This window comes from Euprymna scolopes, chromosome 11 (assembly GCF_053919585.1).
Source record: "Euprymna scolopes isolate OS-2025 chromosome 11, ASM5391958v1, whole genome shotgun sequence".
NCBI lineage: Eukaryota > Metazoa > Mollusca > Cephalopoda > Sepiida > Sepiolidae > Euprymna > Euprymna scolopes.
Window position 1 is genome coordinate 149,553,675 of NC_136492.1, and position 23,439 is coordinate 149,577,113.

General features: G+C 31.5%; 1 protein-coding gene across 3 annotated transcripts in view; it reads right to left on the reverse strand.

Annotated features, from left to right (window-relative positions):
• The window catches only part of LOC145288107 (uncharacterized), a 141,971-nt gene that overhangs the window by 54,148 nt on the left and 64,384 nt on the right, over nt 1–23,439 (reverse strand). For all 3 annotated transcript variants that reach the window (XM_080136166.1, XM_080136167.1, XM_080136165.1), the window contains exons 3-6: nt 12,553–12,624; nt 10,501–10,575; nt 7,213–7,343; nt 1,390–1,453 (exon numbers count right to left, since the gene is read on the reverse strand). In XM_080136166.1, coding sequence (XP_079992292.1) covers nt 1,390–1,453; nt 7,213–7,343; nt 10,501–10,575; nt 12,553–12,624 — 342 coding nt within the window. The remainder of the gene's footprint in view (nt 1–1,389; nt 1,454–7,212; nt 7,344–10,500; nt 10,576–12,552; nt 12,625–23,439) is intronic.

A 23,439-nucleotide genomic window follows, 5' to 3' on the forward strand; every position in this document is an offset into this window, starting at 1 on the left:
CAAACTGCGGCTTTGTAAAGATATAGGGTGGTATTTGATAAGAGTCCATTTGCAAATTATTTAAGACTTCTATGGCTAATATAACAAGAGCTACTTCCAGGAATCTATAATATAAATCTCACCTATCTGTTTAAATGTATGTATGTTTGCATGTCTGCCTAAAACTTTTGACAGAGACGACGGATTTTGACGAGATCAGTACCGTTTTGAAACTCAACCCTTCGGACAACAAATATCGAAAAATTTGCCAAAAAAAAATTACTTCCTTCACCCTCAACTGGGCAGTTTTCTACAGGGTGGGTCGATTTTTTCGCTGACATTTTTTGTAAGTAATTCAACCCTTACGTTCATAGTGTCACTTAAAAGGCGTTATTTCGACTGCCCGTGACGTCACAACCACGGTAGGCACATCAGTAACAAAGTTTTGTTTTTTTTTTGCACCCCTTTTTCCTCTGGCGCGTTACGGGTTTGAGCCTGCTTACTATTTTTTTTGTTTTTTTGTTGCTCAACCAACATTTTTACACACATCTCCACTTTCTTTTCTGCCTTTGTGTCATGGGTTCAAGCCTGCCTGCCTACTACAACTTTTTTTTTTTTTTTTTTGCTCAACACACACCTCCAAACACCCGGGCAATGCCGGGCAGCTAGGCCAGTATTAAATAAAGGAATTCTATTCAAAATTCAATACAAATTCCAGAGTTCAAGAATATGCATCACGTACTTTACTTGCAATAACCCTTATCCCTGAGTGGCTTCCGGGCCTTGATAAGTGGTGACCACCGTGTAAAAAATTAAAAAAAAACAAAAAAAAACGCTACATCTGCTGAAACGTAAGGTTAGATATAGCAGGGCAACACCAAAAGTATTGCTAGTCAACGATTGTTATGATTGTTGTAATGTTTGTAAAAGTAGAATGTTATCATAACAAAATAAATATTTACAGAGAAAATTATTTATGCTAAGATGTTTAATAGAAAAGAATGTAGAACATAAACTATAATTTAAAATAGATTGGCTTCTGGGGTCTGACGTAATCTTACGTAGAGGTTATTATAAATGGACTTTAGAGTTCTGGGAAAAGATATAATGATTTGATCAATCAAGAATCAGGAGTGAAAGAGAGTGGATGGAGTCAGATGGTGATGGTTTCCAGTAGAAGGGATCAGATTGCATTAGTCTAGGGCTAGCGGCATGTTATATAGAACTCCCCCCAGAATACCACATATTCATTCTGGAGGCATAATACAATTACAGTAAGAATAATCTTAAAGATAAGCAGAAGAGTTACATAGAGATTATATTCTTGACAAAAAAAAGCAGCAAAAGATGTGCTTCAAAACCGAGATGCACGCGTATATTGGGTGTAAATATGTAAAGTTTATTACTTACCTCGTCGTCGGTATCAGTATTGTTACTCGATTCAAATAATGTAACATTTTGATTAAGCAGACCCCTTAAAATGAAAAAAAAAAAAAACAAATTAAGTGTCATTGTATTTGAATGCATTCTTGCATAAAACAATGGCAGAGACATTTTTTGCCTATTGTTCAAGTTGCAGTTTGTTTCAATAAATCTTCTAGATGGTCAACCGTTATGAACATTGACATGTTGACTGTGACATTAGCTTCGTACTTTGTACATGTGGCTATGCTTTGTATTGGACTGAATCAAGAGTTTTAAAATTATTTTGAAAAATAAAGTTTTAAATTTTGGTTATAGTCAGCTAACGTAGTTCCTAACTTTTGTTGTAGCGCTTCCGAAAATGGTGCCAAGGCAAATCAGTTCCTTCGCTTTTATTGTTCTTCTGTATTTCTATTGTGAAGCAATTTATTGAAATAAAATATAAGAAAAGGACATTATTGAAAAATAAACAATAAAAATTTTAATTATAAAAAGATAAAATAACAATCTTTATTTGCACTTTTAATAACAAAATTTTAAGTTTTTATTTTATTTGAAATTTTATACGAAATATGCTTATGAAATTATGAAAATACATTTTTTAATTTTAAAAATAAGTTTTTTATTTGAATTTATATAAAAGAAATATATTTATGAAAGTATAAAAATAAAATTATTGAAATCAAAATAACAAATGAAAAATTTCAAACATCATAAAAACATTTTTTCAATAATATTCCCAAAATAGTTTAAAAGATTTTAAATGTTTTCAATAATTCTTAAAAAAAATTTAAAATAAGACCAAAAAAAACTTTTCAATGATTATTAATTAAAAAAAAGAAATGATGGGAAGAACGTTATAAAAAAGAATACATGCACAGGGCAGATATAGGCATAAGAGAAAAAAGGCAAAAGAACTGATTCATCTTGTCACTGCTCCGTTATCAGCCACGTCAAAAGTCAGGAAATACGTTAGCTGATGAGAACCGAAATTTTCAGCACTGGATGCAGATTTAATAGATGCAATTGAATATTTTTCTACATTTAAATTAAAATTGAATAGCAAAATAATTCATTATAATCTAATAGTTAAAACACAAATGTCCATGTCCAGTTAAAACTTGAAAAATACACAACAAACACCTACAAGGTCTTTTTCCCCCCTCTCTAATCGGTACAACCTTCGATGTATATCTAAAATTTGAAAAAAAAAAAAAAACTTCAACCTAACCAGTCAGAAATGTTGAATCCATAATAAAACCCAACAGACGATATATGTTTCAAATATTTACCTCATTGAACTAATTTCTTTGATTGTAAATAAATGAATATAATGATAGAAATAGATGCCAGATAAACCCAGATTGCAACTGTCCATTGCTTACATTTAGGATGCCGCCATCTGTTTGTGTCGGAGTGGAGGATTTCATTTATTGTTCATTAACACTTTTTCCAAGCACTATGGATAATAATCAAGGTAAGTTTATGAAAGGCAAAAATTCTCAGTGATAGTTTAACTCTTTAACTTCATAATTTTTCCAGTTTGAAGACAATCTTAGTATCATTACTATTTAACAATAAATACTTTTTAATCATCTACATCATAATTCAGGTCATAAAGTCTTAATATATTTTATTACAATGAATGATATATTTTTTGTTACTCATTTCCAACCCAAACAAGACATATTGCCACTTGCAATGTAAGGGCTACTATTTGGGATTGTGACTAATAGGGGAATGTGGGGAGTTGAGCAGTAAGATGTCAGTACATATTATATTTAAACTTTAGCAGATTAGTAGTCAGGGAAGCAGGAAACAGGGAGGAAATTCCAAAGGGAAGAAGCTATCAGAGTAAGAGGCTTTTTGGCATATAGGGACCTCAATAGGATGGGGTGGGATTTTGCTCCTTGTAGAGAGTATGTACATTGAAAGGGTGCAAGTATTTTTACAAATCAAGGGTCACTATTTCTATTTAGAAGTATGGATAATCTACAGCAATGCATTTCAATTCAATCTTAACTAAAAAAAATGTATTCAGATTTCATTTATATTTTTACAACTGAAAGATGAAAAGCGGTAATGTTAACTGGAATTCATTTTTAAAAAGTACACTTAATTATTTAAGTATAATTTATATAAAGAATTTAAGTAAATTATTGATATATTAAATGCAACAATATCAAATAATTGCTGAATAATTAAAATATCAGAAACCTTTAATAATTGATTCTTAATGATGTTATTTTGTGTTTTTCTAATTGAGCTGAGAGAGTTTATTTATCTCCTTCCCACAGCAGGAAGATTGGACACAAGATGAGGAAAGTGGGATTGTTTTTTTTTTTTAGTCAACACCTTAGAAGAGCAGTGTGGTTGAACAAAAATTACCTGGGCAGCTGAGAGGTGATAATGGCCTAGTTGCTAATGACATAAATTGATGACCTGCATGTTCCATGTTTGAAACGTATTTGTTCCCCAACAAATCATTTTCACTTGCAATATTGGCAACCTTCACATGGTCCCTCCCATAATCCTCAATATATTTTGAGAAAGAATTTTGATTAGAAGGATATCTAGGAAACTAATGCCAACAATACAATCTCTGGATTCATACAATATGATGATGATGACCTGGGCAGCTTTGTAGTCATTCCTCAGTAGGGGTGCCTCAGGCAATTATCAATAAACTAACCCTTTCTTATTGGGTGAGAATGTAAAACCTGGGAAGGTAGACCTCTTAGAACGGCATGGAACCATAATTCAGATGGACAGAACAAACCATACTAAAAAAAATGGCCGAGACATTGTCGGTCGAATTTTGGTATGTTCGCTTTCACTTAAATATAATTTTGGTATGTTCGCTTTCATTTAAATATAATTTTGGTATGTTCGCTTTCACTTAAATATAATTTTGGTATGTTCGCTTTCACTTAAATATAATTTTGGTATGTTCGCTTTCACTTAAATATAATTTTGGTATGTTCGCTTTCACTTAAATATAATTTTGGTATGTTCGCTTTCACTTAAATATAATTTTGGTATGTTCGCTTTCATTTAAATATAATTTTGGTATGTTCGCTTTCACTTAAATATAATTTTGGTATGTTCGCTTTCACTTAAATATAATTTTGGTATGTTCGCTTTCACTTAAATATAATTTTGGTATGTTCGCTTTCACTTAAATATAATTTTGGTATGTTCGCTTTCACTTAAATATAATTTTGGTATGTTCGCTTTCACTTAAATATAATTTTGGTATGTTCGCTTTCACTTAAATATAATTTTGGTATGTTCGCTTTCACTTAAATATAATTTTGGTATGTTCGCTTTCACTTAAATATAATTTTGGCATGTTCGCTTTCACTTAAATATAACTTAATAAAACTGATTGGGATATATTTATGAGTTACATGGCCTTTTTATTTTCTAACAAATGAGTCATCATCTATCAAGGCCCAAAGTCACTTGGATTTGAAAATTATGTTGTACTAAACTGCAAAGAAATACCATGCTAACATGTTACACGGAAAGAAGCCCTGTTCATTGAAATTCCACCCTGACACAGAGGGGAAGAAATGAAAGTTTGTTTCTATTATGATAGCATAGTTCTTTACAAGGATGAACCAGAGACTGAAGCTCAGTCGAGCACCTGTCATAGAAATCATGACAGAATTAGAAAAGACTAGTAACATCTCTTATGTAAGAAGGGTTCGAGTGCATGCATGCACAAATATATTAGGTAGAAACATTAAGAATAATTTGTTTTTGGATGGCAATAAAATTTGTCTTTTTAAGTTGTATGAAATCACTTTGTACTGTTTTCGTTCAAAAACATTTCGGCCTTCTGTACACCATAAACAGAGCTTTCTGCTTTTTATTTTTGTTGCAGTTTTGTTTCATAGACAAATTGGACTATAAAGGTATTGTATTTTGTTTACTTTCAATTTTTTATACTTTAAATTTTTTTAAGTTATTTAGAGAATTTAGAATACAAAATAATGTTATAAAATATCTTATTAAATATAAAATCATTAAATCATTATATACAAAATAGTGTTATAAAATATCTTATTAAATATTAAATCATTAAATCATTATATACAAAATAGTGTTATAAAATATCTTATTAAATATAAAATCATTAAAAAATTTGTTTAACTTTTAACAATATATGCCTTCAATGTCTTTGAAAAAAACTTTTCTCTCTTGTTTTTTGCTGATAACCTGAGGGGTGGCCCGTTCATGGATACAGCAAAATATACATCCAATCTTTTTTTTTTTTTTTTTTTTTTTTAACAGGGGAGTCATAACTTATGAAGGCCCAAAGACCACTTGAGGATAGGGATCAATGAGTGTACGATAGTCACTGGGACAACAGCGTAGTAATCATTAGTGGTGGAAATTGGGTATAATTTGATTATTTAGGGGCTGGCTCAACTAGAACTTGTTTACATTGGACTTCAAGATGACAATACTGTAGGCTGCTAGAAAGCAGCTCAGTTCCACAGACAGGCAGTTCTAGGAAAGAAACTTTGTTCATGGAATCTGCATTTATATTTAGGTATAGATGAGTTTTGAAAAGTAAAGTTCGAATTCGATGTGTTTTGCATCATTGGTGCTATTTTGAACAGAAGATATTAATCACATCACTGAGAAAATTATTATTTAGAGAATTTGTGTTATAAAACATATTTTTTTAATTAAACAAGTAAAATCATAAATTTTCTTTTAAATGATGTGACCAAAATTTTTATTTTTACTTTTTCTGTTGAAAATCAATTTCCACTTGGTTATGAAAAAGAGATTCAGTGAATAGGATAAAAGAAAACTTATAATCATTTGAAAAATTTATCGTCCGTGATGAGTTTGTCATCCTGTATTCATACAACTTTCCTATTTGCACTTTCTGCATGTTGAGCTTTATTTAGTAAAAAAACATCACTTTTTCTTATACAAGAACCAAAGTTTACCCAGCTGGACAAACTTGAGTCCTTGTACCGGAAAAATATCCAGTAAATAAAACGTGGTTTAGTAAATCGTTATTTTTTTGCATTTGTTTTGCATTTCCATACACCAAACATGGATATAAATATCATTAAAACATCCACTTCATTTCGGTACCTTACTTGCCTGGATGGGTTGCCAGTAGGCTGAGATAAACTGCGTCTCTCACACACACACACACACACACACACACACACACACACACACACGGACAGTAAATCGAACTTACTAAGGGAGATAATAACTTCCGGTAAATACCAGATAAATATATAGTTAATAAAACGTTTAGTAAATCGTTATTTTTTTGCATTTTTGGGGGGCATTTCCATACAATAAACATGGGTATAAATATCACTAAAACATCCGCTGGGTCATAAGCTTCATTTCGGTACCTTACTTGCCTGGGTGGATTGCCCGTAGGCTGAGATAAACCGTGTCACAGACACATTAGGAAAATTTATAATAAGATATAGTGTCTTAAAAAATGTAATCACACTTCAAATGATGCTAAAACCTTTATGAACATGGAGTGAAATGGATTAGTTTTGAATACAGATGACAAAAGTAATTGAAGAATCATGTTAACAAATGTTCAAATTGATGACCATTGTTGTGCAGACAATGCTGAAAACAGTTAAAATATCAGTACATTTTTACATATTTTTAAGACACTGTATTTATATTGCCACATAATTTTAGTAATATGATCTGGGTTATCCCTGCAACCAAACATAAAAAACAATTCACCAAGAATTACAGCTTTTTCATTTGAAAGAAAGAAATTTCCTCAAGTTCAAATTTACTTACCGAACTTCTCTAATTGTAAACTGTTTACATCGAAACACTTTTCTGAGCTGATCATCACAGTGCACAAGCCAAGGTTTCTCTTGATTAAACAATTTCTTGGAAAATACATATTTTTTTAAATAGTTTATAATCTGAAATATTACAAAAAATTGAAATATAGAGAAAAAACAAAAATAAATAAACAGATTAATAAATAAGTTTCAAATTTACTTTAGGTTAAAAATTAAATTTAAGGTTAAAAATAGTTTCATTTTATGAAGTGCCACTAGGATATTTAATGTTCCCATTTAGCACAAAAGTCAATAATATTGGCAATTATGCAATACATTGCTAATCTTGTGCATTTTTAAGATGTCTATCCTCCTAGGTTTTGCCTTCTCCCTTTGAGAAGATGGTAGGTTATTGATAATCGCCTGAGGCACCCCTCTCAGAGAATACTAATGAGGCTGCTCAGGCCTTTTTTGCAGGCCAGACTGGTCTTCCTCTAGGGCACCAACTCTTCAATCCCATTTTGCAACTCTTGTGTCATATCTTCTCACAGTATATATATATATATATATATATATATATATATATATATAACATTTATAATAATAATAATTTATATATATATATATATATATAATCTGTGCTGAATTTACTAATGCATAGCTGTCACAATTTTTTGTTGACATATACTATCCTCTCTTTCTCTAAAGAAAAAGATAATGCCCAAGATGATTTCATGAAAACAGACCATATACTACACTATCCTCTCCAAGGAAGGAGGTAATGCTCAAGAGGATGTCATGAATAGAGAACAGACATTACCATCCCACCTTGGATTGAGCATTAAAAAAATGAAACAATAAACAGAAGTTATCGTAATATAGGGAATAATCGTGTTTACACACTGAAGTTAAGTGACGTGAAACATGGCCAGTATCAGATGGGTGACCAATTGGAAATGCTAAGTGCATGTATGTCATCTTCCCATGACGAAGACATACATGCAGCTGACGAATGCTTGCGAATTTTATATTACCTTTAGAACAAACCGGCATAGCCAGACCAGGACTACTACCACACATGGTATTACTGGTTTTAATAGTGTAAGTTCAGTTTAATAGAAATACCAAATCTCCATTAAGATGGATAAGCAACAGGAATCTCAAACTAAATGGCACAGGGTCATCCCATAATAAAGAATAGGGTATATTACTTAGGGACACAACATGAAATCCAGTGGAGGAGGGGGCAGAGTACACTAGCAACAAAAGCATGAAAATTACATATCAGCTCAGCTAAAACTCTCTCCACCACAAATAAGTCTTTTTTTTTTTACAAGAGAGTCACCACTTATAAAGACTTGGAGCCCACTCGAGGATAAGAGTTAATGAATGTTAGGTGATTGTGCAGTAGTCATTAATGACGTAAATTGGGTAGAATTTGATTATTTAAGGGGACGGCTCAACAAAAACTTGTTTACACTGGACTTGAAGACTATCATATTGTAGTCAACTGAGAAGAATGCCAATGGAACTGCATTCCTCATGCGAGTACTTCTATAAAAGAAGCTTTGCTCATAAAATATGCATTTGGATTTAGGCACATATTCTTTTACCTAATGATAATGACAATTTCCTTTTGACCAAGTGTATCTCACTCCTCCTCATACAAGTCGCAATCACATTTTACTAATGTTCTTAACTAGACAAACACCTTTCTGCCCGTTATTTTAATGCAATTTGGTTGTTTGAAAACTAGTGGCCGACTTTTTTACTAATTTTTAAATAGTTGATTTAGATTGTTAATTTTCAAGGCTTTTTATTAAATGGAAATTACTCCAGACAAGGTATGAAACCACTTTATGTAAGGAGTGTATAAAAAAAAAAAAAAAAAAAGATTTCAAAGTCAAAAACTAACTTACAATAAGTGTTAGATTCCAACCCAGAAAATCAGTAATTCTTCCTCCTTTGTTAAAAGTATGGCTCATGGAATGTGAAAACTACAGGACAAAATAAGTTACTCAGCTGATGAACGCTCATGTTCTCTTTCTACTCTCCTTAATACTCTTATATCAACATTTTACGCTTAATAATTAACATGTACTCTTGAATAAATGTAGAATTTCTTGCAGATAAATTTAAAAGCATATAATCTTTTTTTTTTTTTTTTCAACTCTGGAGTCACCACTTATCAAGACCCGAAGGCTACTTGAGGTCAAGGGTTAATGAATGTAAGGTAGTCTAGTAATCATTAATGTTGTAAATTGGGAAGAATTTGATCTTAAAAAAAAAATATTTGATATACGTACGTATCACATCAAGATCTACACAAAAAATTATCCAAAGTACGGAGTAGAATTTTAATGAAGAATAAAAATTTTAACGTTTATGCTGCTTACCATAAAATTTTACTTTTTGATTCATTTTTTTTTTTAATATAAGTTTATCATAACTTATATTAAACTTATAGACTACATGAATAATTTTGGCAGTTTATGTGAAAGCAATATGCATGAATTATTTGAAATGAAGTTAGTTTAGAACTACCACGTGATAAAAATCAAATTTAGAATAAAATTTTGACCTCTACATTATTTTAAAAATTATGTTTCATTTAATGAACAATGGTAGGAAAAAGGTAAAGTTGTAGAAAATTATCTCCCTTTTTCTAATATAAAGCCAGTTTCGGAGTTTTGTTTTTCTGATTTGGTTGATTATAGATAGTAAAATAATTATATTTTCATTAAAATTCTACTTGATAATTTTCTGCAATGTTCGGTGTGCACAAATAATATATATAGGGTTGCCCCTACATGTACCAACAACCAATTGCCACAAAGGCAATGGTCTCAAAGTGTGCATCTGGGAACAAATACTACACTTTGATCTTAGCCAAAAAGTCGAGTGATGGGGGATTCATAATGGTAGTAACCGAAATGTGAGATGACAAAAAAAAAAAAAAAAAATTTCTCTTTTAGAGAGAGGGAGAGGGGGTGCATTGGTTTTAGTATTAATGTTACACACATTATTTAATATCTGCTATTTTGGTTTGTTTTTATAAAAGGCCCAGACAATGTTGGGTAGTCTTGTTAAAATGTTACCTCAAATTTTAATAATTCTATCGTTTGATAGAATTATTAAAATTTGAGGTAACATTTTTCAGAAAAATGGCTTCCAGAATGGCACAGAAAGATAATTTACATGGCACATTTAAGTCCTATATTTGAGATCCTCACTTATCATATGGAAGAATGTTTTCGTTTTTTTATTTTACAAGTACCAACAAGTCAGATTTTCTTACCTTTGGTATTTCAAAAGACGTTCCTTCAGCACCAACTGATTGTAGAAATTTTAAGAATTTAGGTTTTGGATAAACCTGCAGGAAAAATATAGAAAAGTAAAATCTTGCATTACAAAAATACATGCGATAATAAGTAATGGAGTTATGATTGGAAAGTTAGTAATATGCAATGCAGATGATAAAAAAAATTGGTAAAACAATTTTCTAAAATGTTGAAAAAGAGGGTGGCAAAGAATAAAGACATGTTTACTAGAATATTTACAAAAAGAAATTTGTTGTTTATCCAGTTTTGACCGCAACTTTATAATATATAAAAATCGATAGATACTAATATTTACGAAAACTGCAAAAATTAAAATATCATATTTAAGCGTACTTTACCGGGCATTCATGCTAGCTTAGATAAATACTTTTGCAGTTTTAACACAAAAAGCTACAATAATATCAGAGCGTCTCCATTTATGCTGAACATCTACAGAATGCCAACATCAATATAATACATATGAATGAGTCCCCTGTGGAATTTCCACAGGTCCCGCTAGTTATAATAATTGTATGTTGAATTATGTCCCTTGGCTATTGACCTTAATGTAAGCAGAAAATGGCAGACGAAACATTTCACTGTTAAAATGTTTTTTCTTGTTTTAAAATAAAATACTTGATGATTTTATGTAACTTTTGGATACTGTCTTTTTTAAACCTAACATGTAATTATATAATAAAATGTTTGTGCTATTTTGTTTTTCTTTTTTATGAGCAGTTTTTATATTGGGATTGAACTAGATAAGCATGTGGGAATTGGAATGATATGAAGAGGCAAAAGGTGAAATATCAAAATGGTAAATGATTTTATAGAAGACGTCCATCATTTCGTAAAGTTTGCTATTCAAATAATTGAACCATTAAATTAAGATACATTTCATTCATAACTTTGCTGTAAACACAACACAAAACTTTTCTCATGCATTCACATAGACTAGTGCGACCTGTGAAAATTCTACAGCGGACTCTTTTCTATGTAATATATTGACGTTGGCATTCTGTGGATGTTCAGCGTAAATGGAGACGTCCTGATATTATTGTAGCTCTTTTGTTAAAACTGCAAAAGTATTTATCTAAGCTAGCAGGGATGCCTACTTAGCCCGGTCGGAAAATACACTTAAATATGTTTATATATATTATTTTAGAGTCAATTCAATTCTTATATGTAATAAAGTTGTGATTTCAAAAATAAAAACATAAAAAAATATTTCCATATGAGTTGGGTGCATCAGCTTGAAGCAAAACTGAAACCAAAACTTATGAAGAGAAATAAAAAAATGTATGTATATAAATAAATTGACTTTGTTCAGCTATAATTGAAACTGAAACCAAAACTTATGAAGAATTCTTAGTAAAATTATTTATAAGATAATAGATGACTTTAATGCAATCAGCTTTAACCAAAACCAAAACTTAGAAAAAAATCTTCATAAAATTTATTACAAGAAATTGAAGGTGATAACAATGAAATGACAATCACTTGGCAGAAAAAGAATGTAAGCGTGACACACAAAATAACGCACACAAAATATTGTATTAATAAACATTCATATCATTTAGATTATTCAGACTACTGTTCTCATCTGGAGTGTGATTTTCACAACATTTCGGTTGATGTAGCCTCTGACTTTCTTCAGGTGTATCTTGCTGAATTCAAGAATCTTTCTGCTGAAGTCCGCAATCTGTACAGAATTTTGAATGGAAAGCTTTATTTAATTCACAGACGTAGCAAGCCATGACTGTGTAGAAGTCCTAAGTAATTTGCATTCTGAGTGTCACCCACACGGACGATTTAATCTGCAACCTCGAGAAGAGAGTCACCTTACAACTGAATTTTACCAGCTATTTTATCCACTACATCACGGGTTCTTGTGATCTTTAGAAATGTTTTTCTTTTTATCGTTAAAAAACGTAGACATTATAGATAATTATGTACACCAATGCTATGCAGCTTATATGAAGTAAAGTATGTTGTGTTCATGATGGAAAAAGAATATAAAGGTTTCTTACTTTAGTATTTACAGGTGTTGGAATCGATGTAACGGAAGAAGAAGCAGGTGTATGATTTTGTGATGTATTACTCTGCAAAGAGAAAAAAAATATTAAGCTTCATCTTTTAAACACGTTTTTGATTTCACAAATTAATCGATAGAATTAGTACATTCTCAGTACATCTTCGGCTTTTTCGTTTTATTTTCATTTTAGTTAATGTAACAAAAAAAAAAAAAAGACATGGCTGCAAATCTCTGATAGTCGTGACGAATTTATAATGACGATCCAAACTCCAGAAAGAACTCCTCTTTAAAGAACTGTAATAACGGATTCCCTCCTTGTTTCCTGCTTCCCTGACTGTACTAACCTGTAAAAGTTTAAAAGTAATGTGAACAGACATCTCGCTGCTCAACTTCTCAGTCCCCTGTAAGACACAATCTCAAATAGTACCCCCTTATGTTCCAGGTGGTGATATGCTTTGTTTGCAGGGGGGGGGGTGCTATACACTTACAAATTTCCAATACTACACTTTCTTTCAGCGATGCAAATTCAATTCACTTACTCTTAATCCATCTTCTTTTAAAGTCAGTTGATCTCCACACATGCAAATTAGTTGCTCATGAATACAAAATTAGTTAATGGTCAACAATGAAAGTTGTAGTTCAACACTGAACTACTTGAATAAAGTGAATGATTGAGCTACAAAGCTGACCACCTCCTCGCTGATACAAAAGCAAAATTCAATAAGGCCAGAATAACCAATCACGACACAAGAGAATGAATGGCATCATTAGAAATAAAAAATGAGAAAGAAAATTTTTAACTAAAAACCGAAGAAACAGAAACTAAAATTGTCATGCAACTCAACTGTACTTTATTTTCTGCATGTTGAACTTTGTTATAATTCTTAACTAAATATTGCTTAGAGTGATATTTATTGTAACTAAGTCTGTTCCTTCAACAGAAAGGTCATTCGTTGATATTTAACCAAAAACAAAAACAACAAAAATGTGCTAAGTTAAAGAGTGGTAACTTTCCATGTATAAAACCATTTTAAAATCTTACAAATCTAAAATATTGATCGGTTGGAGGGAAGCCAAAAAGGTGTTGAATACAATTAATGCTACAATAAGTAAATGCATTTATGCACATATACACATACACATATATATATATATATATATATATATATATATATATATATATATACACTATAGTGTGTGTATGCGTGTATGAGCAATATTCCCCCGCAGCAGGGGAGCAAAGATGGAACAAAAGCTGTGAAATACTGCCGACATTGGAACACTTGTGATGAATTGACGCTTAATAACTGGCTGCACTAACATGTCACAACTTGGGCAGACATGTTTGTGATAGCAGCTGATACAACCTCCATGGCAATTCTAACATTATTGTTATAACCATCATAACGATGATGATGCACAAAGCATAGAGGTTAGAAGTGCTGACTGTCAGCTTGATGGTTAAGTTTCGATCCTGACTTGAGGCCTCTGCTTGTCTAGCCACACTGAAGAGTTGTGATACAGCAAAACAGTATGGCTGTAAATGACAATGTGTGTGTGTGTGTGTGTGAATATGTTAATCTAGTCACACTGAAGAGCTGTGATACAGTGAAATTGTCTGTGGATCTCTAGGCTGAAACAGTAAATTTGTTGTAGTGACTTATGGTAATTTTGTTTACCTAAATCGAATAAAATAATATCCTGCTCTCTCTATTGAGCACTATTAACAACCTTGTTGAAATTCAATGGTTTTTGCTAGTGGATATTTTAAACCTGGAATATATAAATATATATGCGTGTGTGTGTGTATAAAGATTTGCTAATCTAGCCACATTAAAGAGCTGTGATACAGTGAACTTGCCTGTGGATGACATATACATATCTCTTTAATTTAACACAAAAGGTTTCTCTTGTTGCTCAATAGTGTAAAGGTTAGTTTGCTTGTTTCGTTTCATATCAACTCTTTTAAAGTTATTTAATGCCGAATCTAATGATTTTCGAAAAAGGGTTGATACTTCAAGTTCTTCATATGTTCAAATATGTATTCATAGTGTGTTTAGTTTAGTTGTTTTGTAAAGGAAAATTGCTGCATTTGTTTTGAACTTTGCAGAACATGATTGAGTTTTGAAAAGGGAAAGAAAAACAAATAACATCATTGTTTGGTGTATTTTAGATCAGGAAGCCAGTATCTTCAGACAACCTGATCTGGTAACACCGGGTTTTAATTTAACATCATATAAACCTTAGTTATTCAGAAAAACATACCATATTTCTTCCAAAAACATTTTATTGGCAGATAATTATTTATACGTGTAAAGTAACCACTCTTTAACTGAGCAGATTTTTTTTTTTGTTTTTAGTTAAATATCAATGAATGAGCTTCCTGTTGAAGGAACAGACTTAGTTACAATAAATATAATCACTCCAAGCAATATTTAGTTAAGAATTATAACAAAGTTCAGCTTGCAGAAAATAAAGTACAGTTGAGTTGTATAACAATTTTAGTTTCTGTTTCTCTTTCTTCGGTTTTTAGTTGAAAGTTTTCTTTCTCATTTTTTATTTCTAATGATGCCATTCATTCTCTTGTCCATTTCCTATTATTTTCTGTCTAAAAACACTTTTTATAGGAAAAACATCACTTAATATTCATGAAGAGGTTTCATCAGTGTATAATACTTAGCAATCAGCCTGAAAAATTAGAATGCACGAGCAGTTGGCTTTGCCTGAGCGTAAAATACGCTTAAATATATTTTAATTTGTCCAGATTTCATATTTAAAAATTTTTTTAATTCCATTTTCATCCCAAACAAGGCACAGTGCCACTTTGATGTAGGGGGCTACTATCAGGGACATAAGTTGCAGGGATACTATGTAGGGAGTTGAGCAGCGAGATGTCTGTTCACTTGAACTCGTATATATTATTATAGAGTTATGATTTCAAAAATAAAAAAAATAGTATTTGGGTGCCATCAGCTAGAATCGAAACTGAAACTGCAGCATTCAAAGCTGGTGATGTTATCACTGTACCAATGTGACACGCATATGAACTGAATAAAAATAAAAAATTAAAAATAAATTAAGATGAATGTACAAAATGTATTACAATTTTTTCAATTGTGAACCATTTTTGACCCCCTAAAAACTATTTTAGTTTGCTAAAGACCTATAAAAAAAAAAAAAAAAAAAAAACGTCCATAAAAAATACAATCAATCGAGACACTTAGCGCCATTCTGCGACTTTTTTAGTTTTGGAGGAGATAGAGTTTGAAAATATGGAGACAGATGTATAGCCTTTTATATATTAGATTTAACATTCATTTAATTTGTGCATATTTCTTTATCACTCAAAATTCAAAGGGAAACCCTTTTGATTATATATACATATATATATACTCTTTTAACAAAAACCAAGACTTCAAAGAATGGGTTGATAGGAACAAAAAGTGTACTTCATTGTTAGTTACAACCCATTCTTTTGCTATCAACCCATTCTTTGAAGTCTTGGTTTTTGTCAAAACAGTATATGAATGCTCAATTTTATTAAAACAATATATGAATGCTCAATTATGAAATATGATAATTTTGTAGCTTACAGTTTAAGTCATCTCTTTTTGGCTTAAAATTTATTGGTATGTGAACGATTACTGAATTATATAAACCCAGTATAATTCAGAATACTACAAATAAGAATATATATATATATATATATAGGATGAAGATTCAGGAAGCTTCAGCAGCCACACCTTATGCGACTTTTGGCTGCAGCCACTGTAGCCAAACCTGCTTATCCCGCATCAGGCTCGTCAGTCACAAGCGTGCCTGCAGTCGATGTGGATCATAGGATCTTCGTTTGCGAAGTACAGCAACGAAGAGATACATATATATACATATATATATACTTTTTATTTGTTTTACGGACGCATTTATATGTTGCTACCTATTCATGAGCATGTTCCGGTCTGCCAGCTATAAGTAATGAGGGAGCTCTTCAGGCAATGTTGCTTATACAAAGGTAAAGTCTGTACTTGTGGCTGGCAGACTGAAATATGCTCATGAATGTGTAATCTATAATATAAATCTCACCTGCCTGTTTAAATGTATGTATTATGTATGTATGTTGTATGGGTGGAGAGGGCTCCATAAGCCGCGGTGAAGGCAACCTCTCTAGGAGAAGGAAAACCCTGATATAAAACCTGCGGCAACTGCTGCATCCAATGATGTTGACTTGCTTTTCTTTTTGGTTCAGTGTGGCAGTTGTTCAGAGAGTGGGATTGTCTCTATGCAAAGTCTTTCCTCATTATAAAAAGCTTCAATCATAAGCATTACTTGATATGTAATGGAATACACATTTTACCATTAGTGTGTGTCTCGATAGCAAAAAGGCTGGCTGTAGCCTAAAACAGCAAACGGACACTCAATGAGGACTTATGCGGATATGGGTGTCAATGAAAATAAAGACTCTGGAACATCCAAGGTCTGGACCAGAAGGTGTTTAGGGCACCACAGCCTGGACCCGGTCATCAGCAGATGTACAGAACTGTAGAAGGTTCATAGAAGTGACCGTCCACCACGTGTTGCTAGTGGCGCTCATGTCTGCCTCATTTGAGCCAGTAATGTATTAAGTAATGGCAATACTCGAGAATGAGTTTGCTGCCATCATGTATGTTTGCATGTCTGCCTAAAACTTTCGACAGAGACGATGGATTTTCACAAGATCGGTATCATTTTGAAGCTCGACCCTTTGGACGACAAATATCGAAAAATTGGCTAAAAACATTAATTCCTTCATCCTCAACTGGGCATTTTTCTACAGGGGGAGGCGGGTCAGTTTTTTTCGCAGATATTTTTTAAAGTAATCCCCTCTTTTCAATTGACTAGCCTTAATTTTAACCTACGTCACTTCCGGTTTGGCGATGGACGCAATAGCAAAGACGTCACTTTTTTTTTTTTTTTTCACATTCTTTTCCTCCTTTGCAGTACAGGTTTGAGCCTGCCTGCCCACTACCATTTCTTTTTTTTGCTCAACACACACCTCCAAACACTTTTATTGAAAAAGTCAATTCAGCTAACTTGATTATGTAGTGCGGCTGACATCTATTCAATGTAGCCATAGCCACCTTCAACCTCAATCACCGCCTCGATATGGGTCCAAAACTGGGAGCATGCCTTTTCTACAAGTGCCGGCGGCAGCTCAGCGAATACTCAACAGATAGCGGCAATCAGGCTGGTTTTGGTGTTGTGGGAGGTCATGTTGGTGATGTTCTTGACGTATGACCAAATGAAGTAGTTCAGGGAGTTCAGGTTAGGAGGCGGAGGGGAAGCAGTGAGAGAAAAATACAAAGCCATGACACTCCTGAAGCAAAGTCTGGGACTCTCTGGATTTGTGGGCTGGCACAGAGTCTAACAACCACATTCAGGGTCTGTTAGCAGCCACCTGATTGCACCAGGGGATCACTACACTCTTCAGCACATCCAGGTACACTTTGGTGTTGACATCGAATGATATAGCCTTCACTTGAAACCACACCGAAGACATAACAGTGGCCAGAAACCTTGTTGTTGTCATCACCCTTGGCATGTCCCTGTTATTCATGGCAATCCAGCGATGCATTTTGAGGGTGCTGGTAATGATCCTGTTGTCATGGATTGGTAGAGAGCATGAGTTGTACAGTGGCACATCTCCGATCTCGCTCGTTGAACACTGTGTCACTTTCAGACATGATAGAATGCTCCTATCGCTCTTGGGATTTGTACACAACTGGCCAACTAGTAGATGGTCTGCAACAAAAAAAGAAAATCGGTTTTTATCGAATGGAAATGGAATCATGTCGTCTTTTCTAGGGCAACAATTTTATCATTCCACCCTGTAATCGCATCTAAAAATTATATGCAAATAATAAAATACGAAATATTTTTACATTAACTTTTTTTTTTTTTAATATTTCATATTTATTCCATATAAGATGTTCAACATGCAAAGTGATGGCATATATTATGTATTGAAAAATGTTACAAATTTTACTGTCAACATTTTGTTTTGTACAATGCATCCAACATTCATTTCATTTGTGCATATTTCTTTTTCACTCCAAAGAGAAACTTTACTCAAATCTATTTTGTGTATATAAAAGTTCATGTTTATCAACTAAATCACATAATAGCAATACCACACCATTTTTTTCGTTACATCGAATTAACTCAAATCAAGTATTATTGAAAAGAGTAAAAAACAAAGAAATATTATTTTTAGTTTTTTTTTTAAATCGGTCCATTAAAACTGAAGTTTTGACCATTCAAAATATCAAAAAATGCCTGGTTCACTGGACATTTTGTCTTAAGTCAGCTCTATTCAAATGCGTATAAGCTTGTGACTGAAAATGGTAGGAAATTTGCACAATTTACAAACAAACCCATCTTTAAAAAGCTGTAAATTCAAATCTTTTTAAGATATTATGATGAAATTTTGAACATATTATCATAACACCATGAAGGTCCAGATGCCTCTATTTATGACCATCTCATTTGGTAACTTGCATACTAATTAGCATATTTCAGTTTCATTTTAACAGCTTTAAGTAGAAACATCATAAAAACAGCTACGAAAAATGGTAAGTAAGGCTTTATCATATGAAGTATTATTCTGATGGACATTATCATTTGTCCTGATCACATCATGAAAAATCCAAGATGGTGAGCAAGAAATCCAAAATGGCCATCATGACACAATTCAAAGAAATTATTAACAAAATATGGCTTGTAATATATCAAATGAAAGGAAATTTTGCACAGATTACAATTATGGTATCAAATATATTAAATTAATTAGCATAATTAAGTTTCATCTTAACGGCTTTAAGTTGCCATGACAAATATTGGGTGGGTGTTTAGCACTATTTTGTATAATTTTTTAAAATTTTAAATCATTGAGACTTCAAAAATTTCAAGAGACATTGCAGTCATTTTTTGTTCTCATGTAACACTCGATACTACTTGTTTTTTTCAAACAGAATAAACATTTACAACACCAAAAATTTATTGAGGTAGATAGAAAAGTAATTTATCTTGCCTTTGGTAACATTTATTTGTTATGCATTTGTTTTTTGACCACTTTTTCATACCTCTGTGAATTGTAAAACCAACCCAATAAATATTATAGGCAAGTTATTCTTTTAATTAACTGGATAAGTGGTTTGCATGTTTTAACTCATTTAAAAACTTTTTTACTTAAGTAAAAAAAAGTGGTGTTGGGTGAAGCCATTTGAAAATTAAACAAAGACAATTTTTAATGAAATAAAATAAAATTACAGTACTATTTTTGTAATATTATTTTCAAATTAAATTCAAGTTTTTCGACATCCTTTTTTATTACTTTGTTAGATGAAAGTACAGAATAGTTACAAAATACCCTCTCCTCCCTGTTAAGAATAGGTTTCTAAATAATAATGTTAGTACAATATAATTATAATTTGTTATTAAATTGTTAGTTGAAAGTACAGAATAGTTACAAAACACCTCATCGCCATACTAAGAATGGGTTTCTAAATAAAGCGTTTCAGAAGTTTGGGGGACTGTTTTAGATTTGCAGACACCCCTCCCCTTCACGTAAAATTTATCAAAAATTCAGGAAATCAACCAATTTTAAAGAAATGTTCCGTATTTATTAACAGTAACAGCATATAATATAAATATGTATAAAAATGATAACATTTTTTATTGTATTACACATTCTTTAAACCTGCTTTTAATTTATTTTCGTGAAACTACGCTCCCTCTAATATTTGTTGTTTTTGTTTCTGTCAAGTCTTCAGTATGTTCACACATAATTTTCCCTTAGCCCTACAATTAATTCAAAGTACGAATGGCAACCCTACCCATATTTTCATTACATAAAAACCCTCTTAAAACCACAGATAATTGTCTTTAAAATTATCCAAAAAAAAACAAAAAGCATACAGTATTTATCTCCCATAAAAAAAACTGCCCTAAAATTCTAGAATGACCTGTAATGGGGGAATTATTTTAAACAAATTATTTTAGAATTTAATGTAACTTTCATTAAAGTTTTTCATGGCATTTCATACATAATTGCCTAAAAAAGTAGAACCACATTTTGGAGGGGTGGTCAGAGGGGGCGTAGTTTCACGAAAATTTAATGTAAAATAATTCACTATTTCCAGGCCATTCTAGCATTTTAGGACAGTTAATCAATTTATGTTTTATGGGAGATAAATCATGTGCATTTTTCTTTAAAGAAGGATCTGTTTTTTGTTTGTTTGTTTTAGACGCTTGTATGTGGCTTACAGAGATATTTTGTTGAGGTGGGGGGGGAGGCTTGCCATCCGAACTAGACAAAATACTGTTAGAAACTCGCTCAATATATGTTACCGTGACATAGGCTGACATATTTATATTTTAAATTCCATTTATTTTTTAAATAAAATAATTTTTTAAACGATTATTTGAAAAAAGCGCCATTACACAGGCATTTTTATGTTCTTATAAAAAAAAAAACGGAAGTGCCGTTTTATTTTTTTTTGTTTGTTTAGAACTACAGATGGACAGAAGGCAGTAAAAACCACACATTCACATTAGCCGTCTAGCCTTGTGCCTGAAAAAAGATGTGTTCTCATAGTTTAAAAATAGTCAAATTTTACTTGTAAGTTTTTGCCTTAAAAAAAAAAAAAAAAAAAAAAAAAAACAGCAGAGGAATTTTTTTTTTCTTTTCTCAAAGAAATACATAAATTTTTTATTTATTATATTTTAATTCTTCTTTATCAAGTGAAATTTTTTTAAATATCTAAAAAAATAAAACATTGAATGAAATAGAAAAAATTGTCGTCAGCCTCCAATACTTACTGGACAATATAAGCAGAACATAGGCTTCCAATTAAAAAAAAAAAAAAAAAAAAAAAGGTTTTACACTGGACTTTACAGGTAAATTTCCAAAAAACACTTCCTTTTTTTGTTGTTTTAATTTACAATATATTATTTATTGACTTTTCTCTTCAATTTGTGATAGATAAAACTTTGGTGAGTAAATTAATTATTAAAATTTTATTAAACCTTTCAAAATGGGGGGGAAAGGGGTAAATTAAAACAAAAAACGTTTGTCTAAAATATATTGGGTTTGTTGGAAAGAGCATAAAATTTCACATTGACCCTGAAAATATCGTAAAAATTTAACTGATAGAAAAATGTTGATAGATTTTTAAAGTTTAAAAACTGAAAAAAATTAACTCGTAAAATTCAATTGATTTCATTATATAAAAAAAAAAATGGTTGCATGAAGGCACGCCGGCACTTTGTAAACACAGTTTTTTAAAAAATAAAAAATAATATTTCTATTATTTTTTAAACAACTTTAATAGTTAATTTTGGAAGTATATTTCATAAAGAAAATAAACAACCTACTTTTAAAAGAGAAATTACAAGTTTTTTTATATTTTATTCGCAGTTTTATGTTAGGGGTGCCAAAAATTCCCAAAAAATTCTGATACACCTAGTGCTTATCTAAAGCATTTTATCGTCCATGTGTATTATTAATAAAACTTCAATTTTACTTAAAAATACTATTTTTAAAAAATAGCACGGTAACTTGAGTGTATAAGCACCAAAGTTTCTCCTATTCAATTTTTAAGTTTGAATGGAATATTTTTTTTTTTAAACTTGTTTCTGACGTTAAAAGAATATTACCAAAATATTCCTTTTCTTAATCAAAAACTGATGTTTTCTAAATAATTAAAAATAAAAAAATGTATACCTCATCACTGTAAACCACTTTGTAAACAAACATTTTGTTATGAATTTACATGAGGACATTGCATGGCACTCAAAAAAACAATGAATATCGGCACTTGCTATCATTTCTATCGAGGCACATGTAAAAAGTTCCGAACCAATTCTTTTCACATTTTATAACAAAAGAAATAAATATATTAGCTATTACATACTGCTTGAATGAAGTTTCTATATTGATTTATTTTTCTACTAGAAAACCTCAACTTAAAGATGTTCTAACTTTTGACTGGAAAGTCACACGTGATAAAGACAATTTTTTTCTCTTATTATTTTAAAAATGTCAAATGTCATTGACTAGTAAAACTTCAGTGTCGAGTATTTATATGAACAGACCTAAAATACGTGTGTTCAAAAAAGTCATCTACCACTCACAGACACGCCATGGCAGTGTATTTTGTTGTTAATAGGCAGAATTAAATTGCAATTTCTTGGAATATACAAATCGCAACAAAAAATATTAAAATAAAGAAAATTTTATTTTGAACCCATTAATCTTGACGTAGGTGAAATCCAATTATTACTGATTTAAAAATATGATTGTCAGATTAAGTAGCAGAATGTGCCTTGTCCAGCGCTAAGCTGGACGTCCTTTGGTATTAATACACATGCATGATTTTCAATTAGACATTCAAAATATCAATTTCATTCATTATTTACCAAGAAAGCATCGAGTACTGTTTAAGTGTAAATACAAACTTTAAAGTTGGTTTTAAAAACCAATACTCATCAACTATCAGCACATATGTAATAGCGTAACGGAGTTGTTCTAATTAAGCCAAATATATGTACAGTCACAAAAGAAATGAAAACTTTAACACAAACTTTTCAAATGTAAAAAAAAATTATTTTCTGTTTACCACGTTAGTCAACTAGACTACCAGCATGTTCTCTGAGCACCACATGGACCAGCTATCATTACATGGCACAAGACATGGCTGGCTGTCACTACACAGCACTAGACATCAAAGTGGGAAGAGAAAGTGCTGTTGTGTGCTTGCCGAGCATAACTTTCCACATGTCTTCTGTTTTTCTCTCCTCCCCTTTCCTTCCGATCCTTATCCCAATCAGGGCGCTACATTGAGAG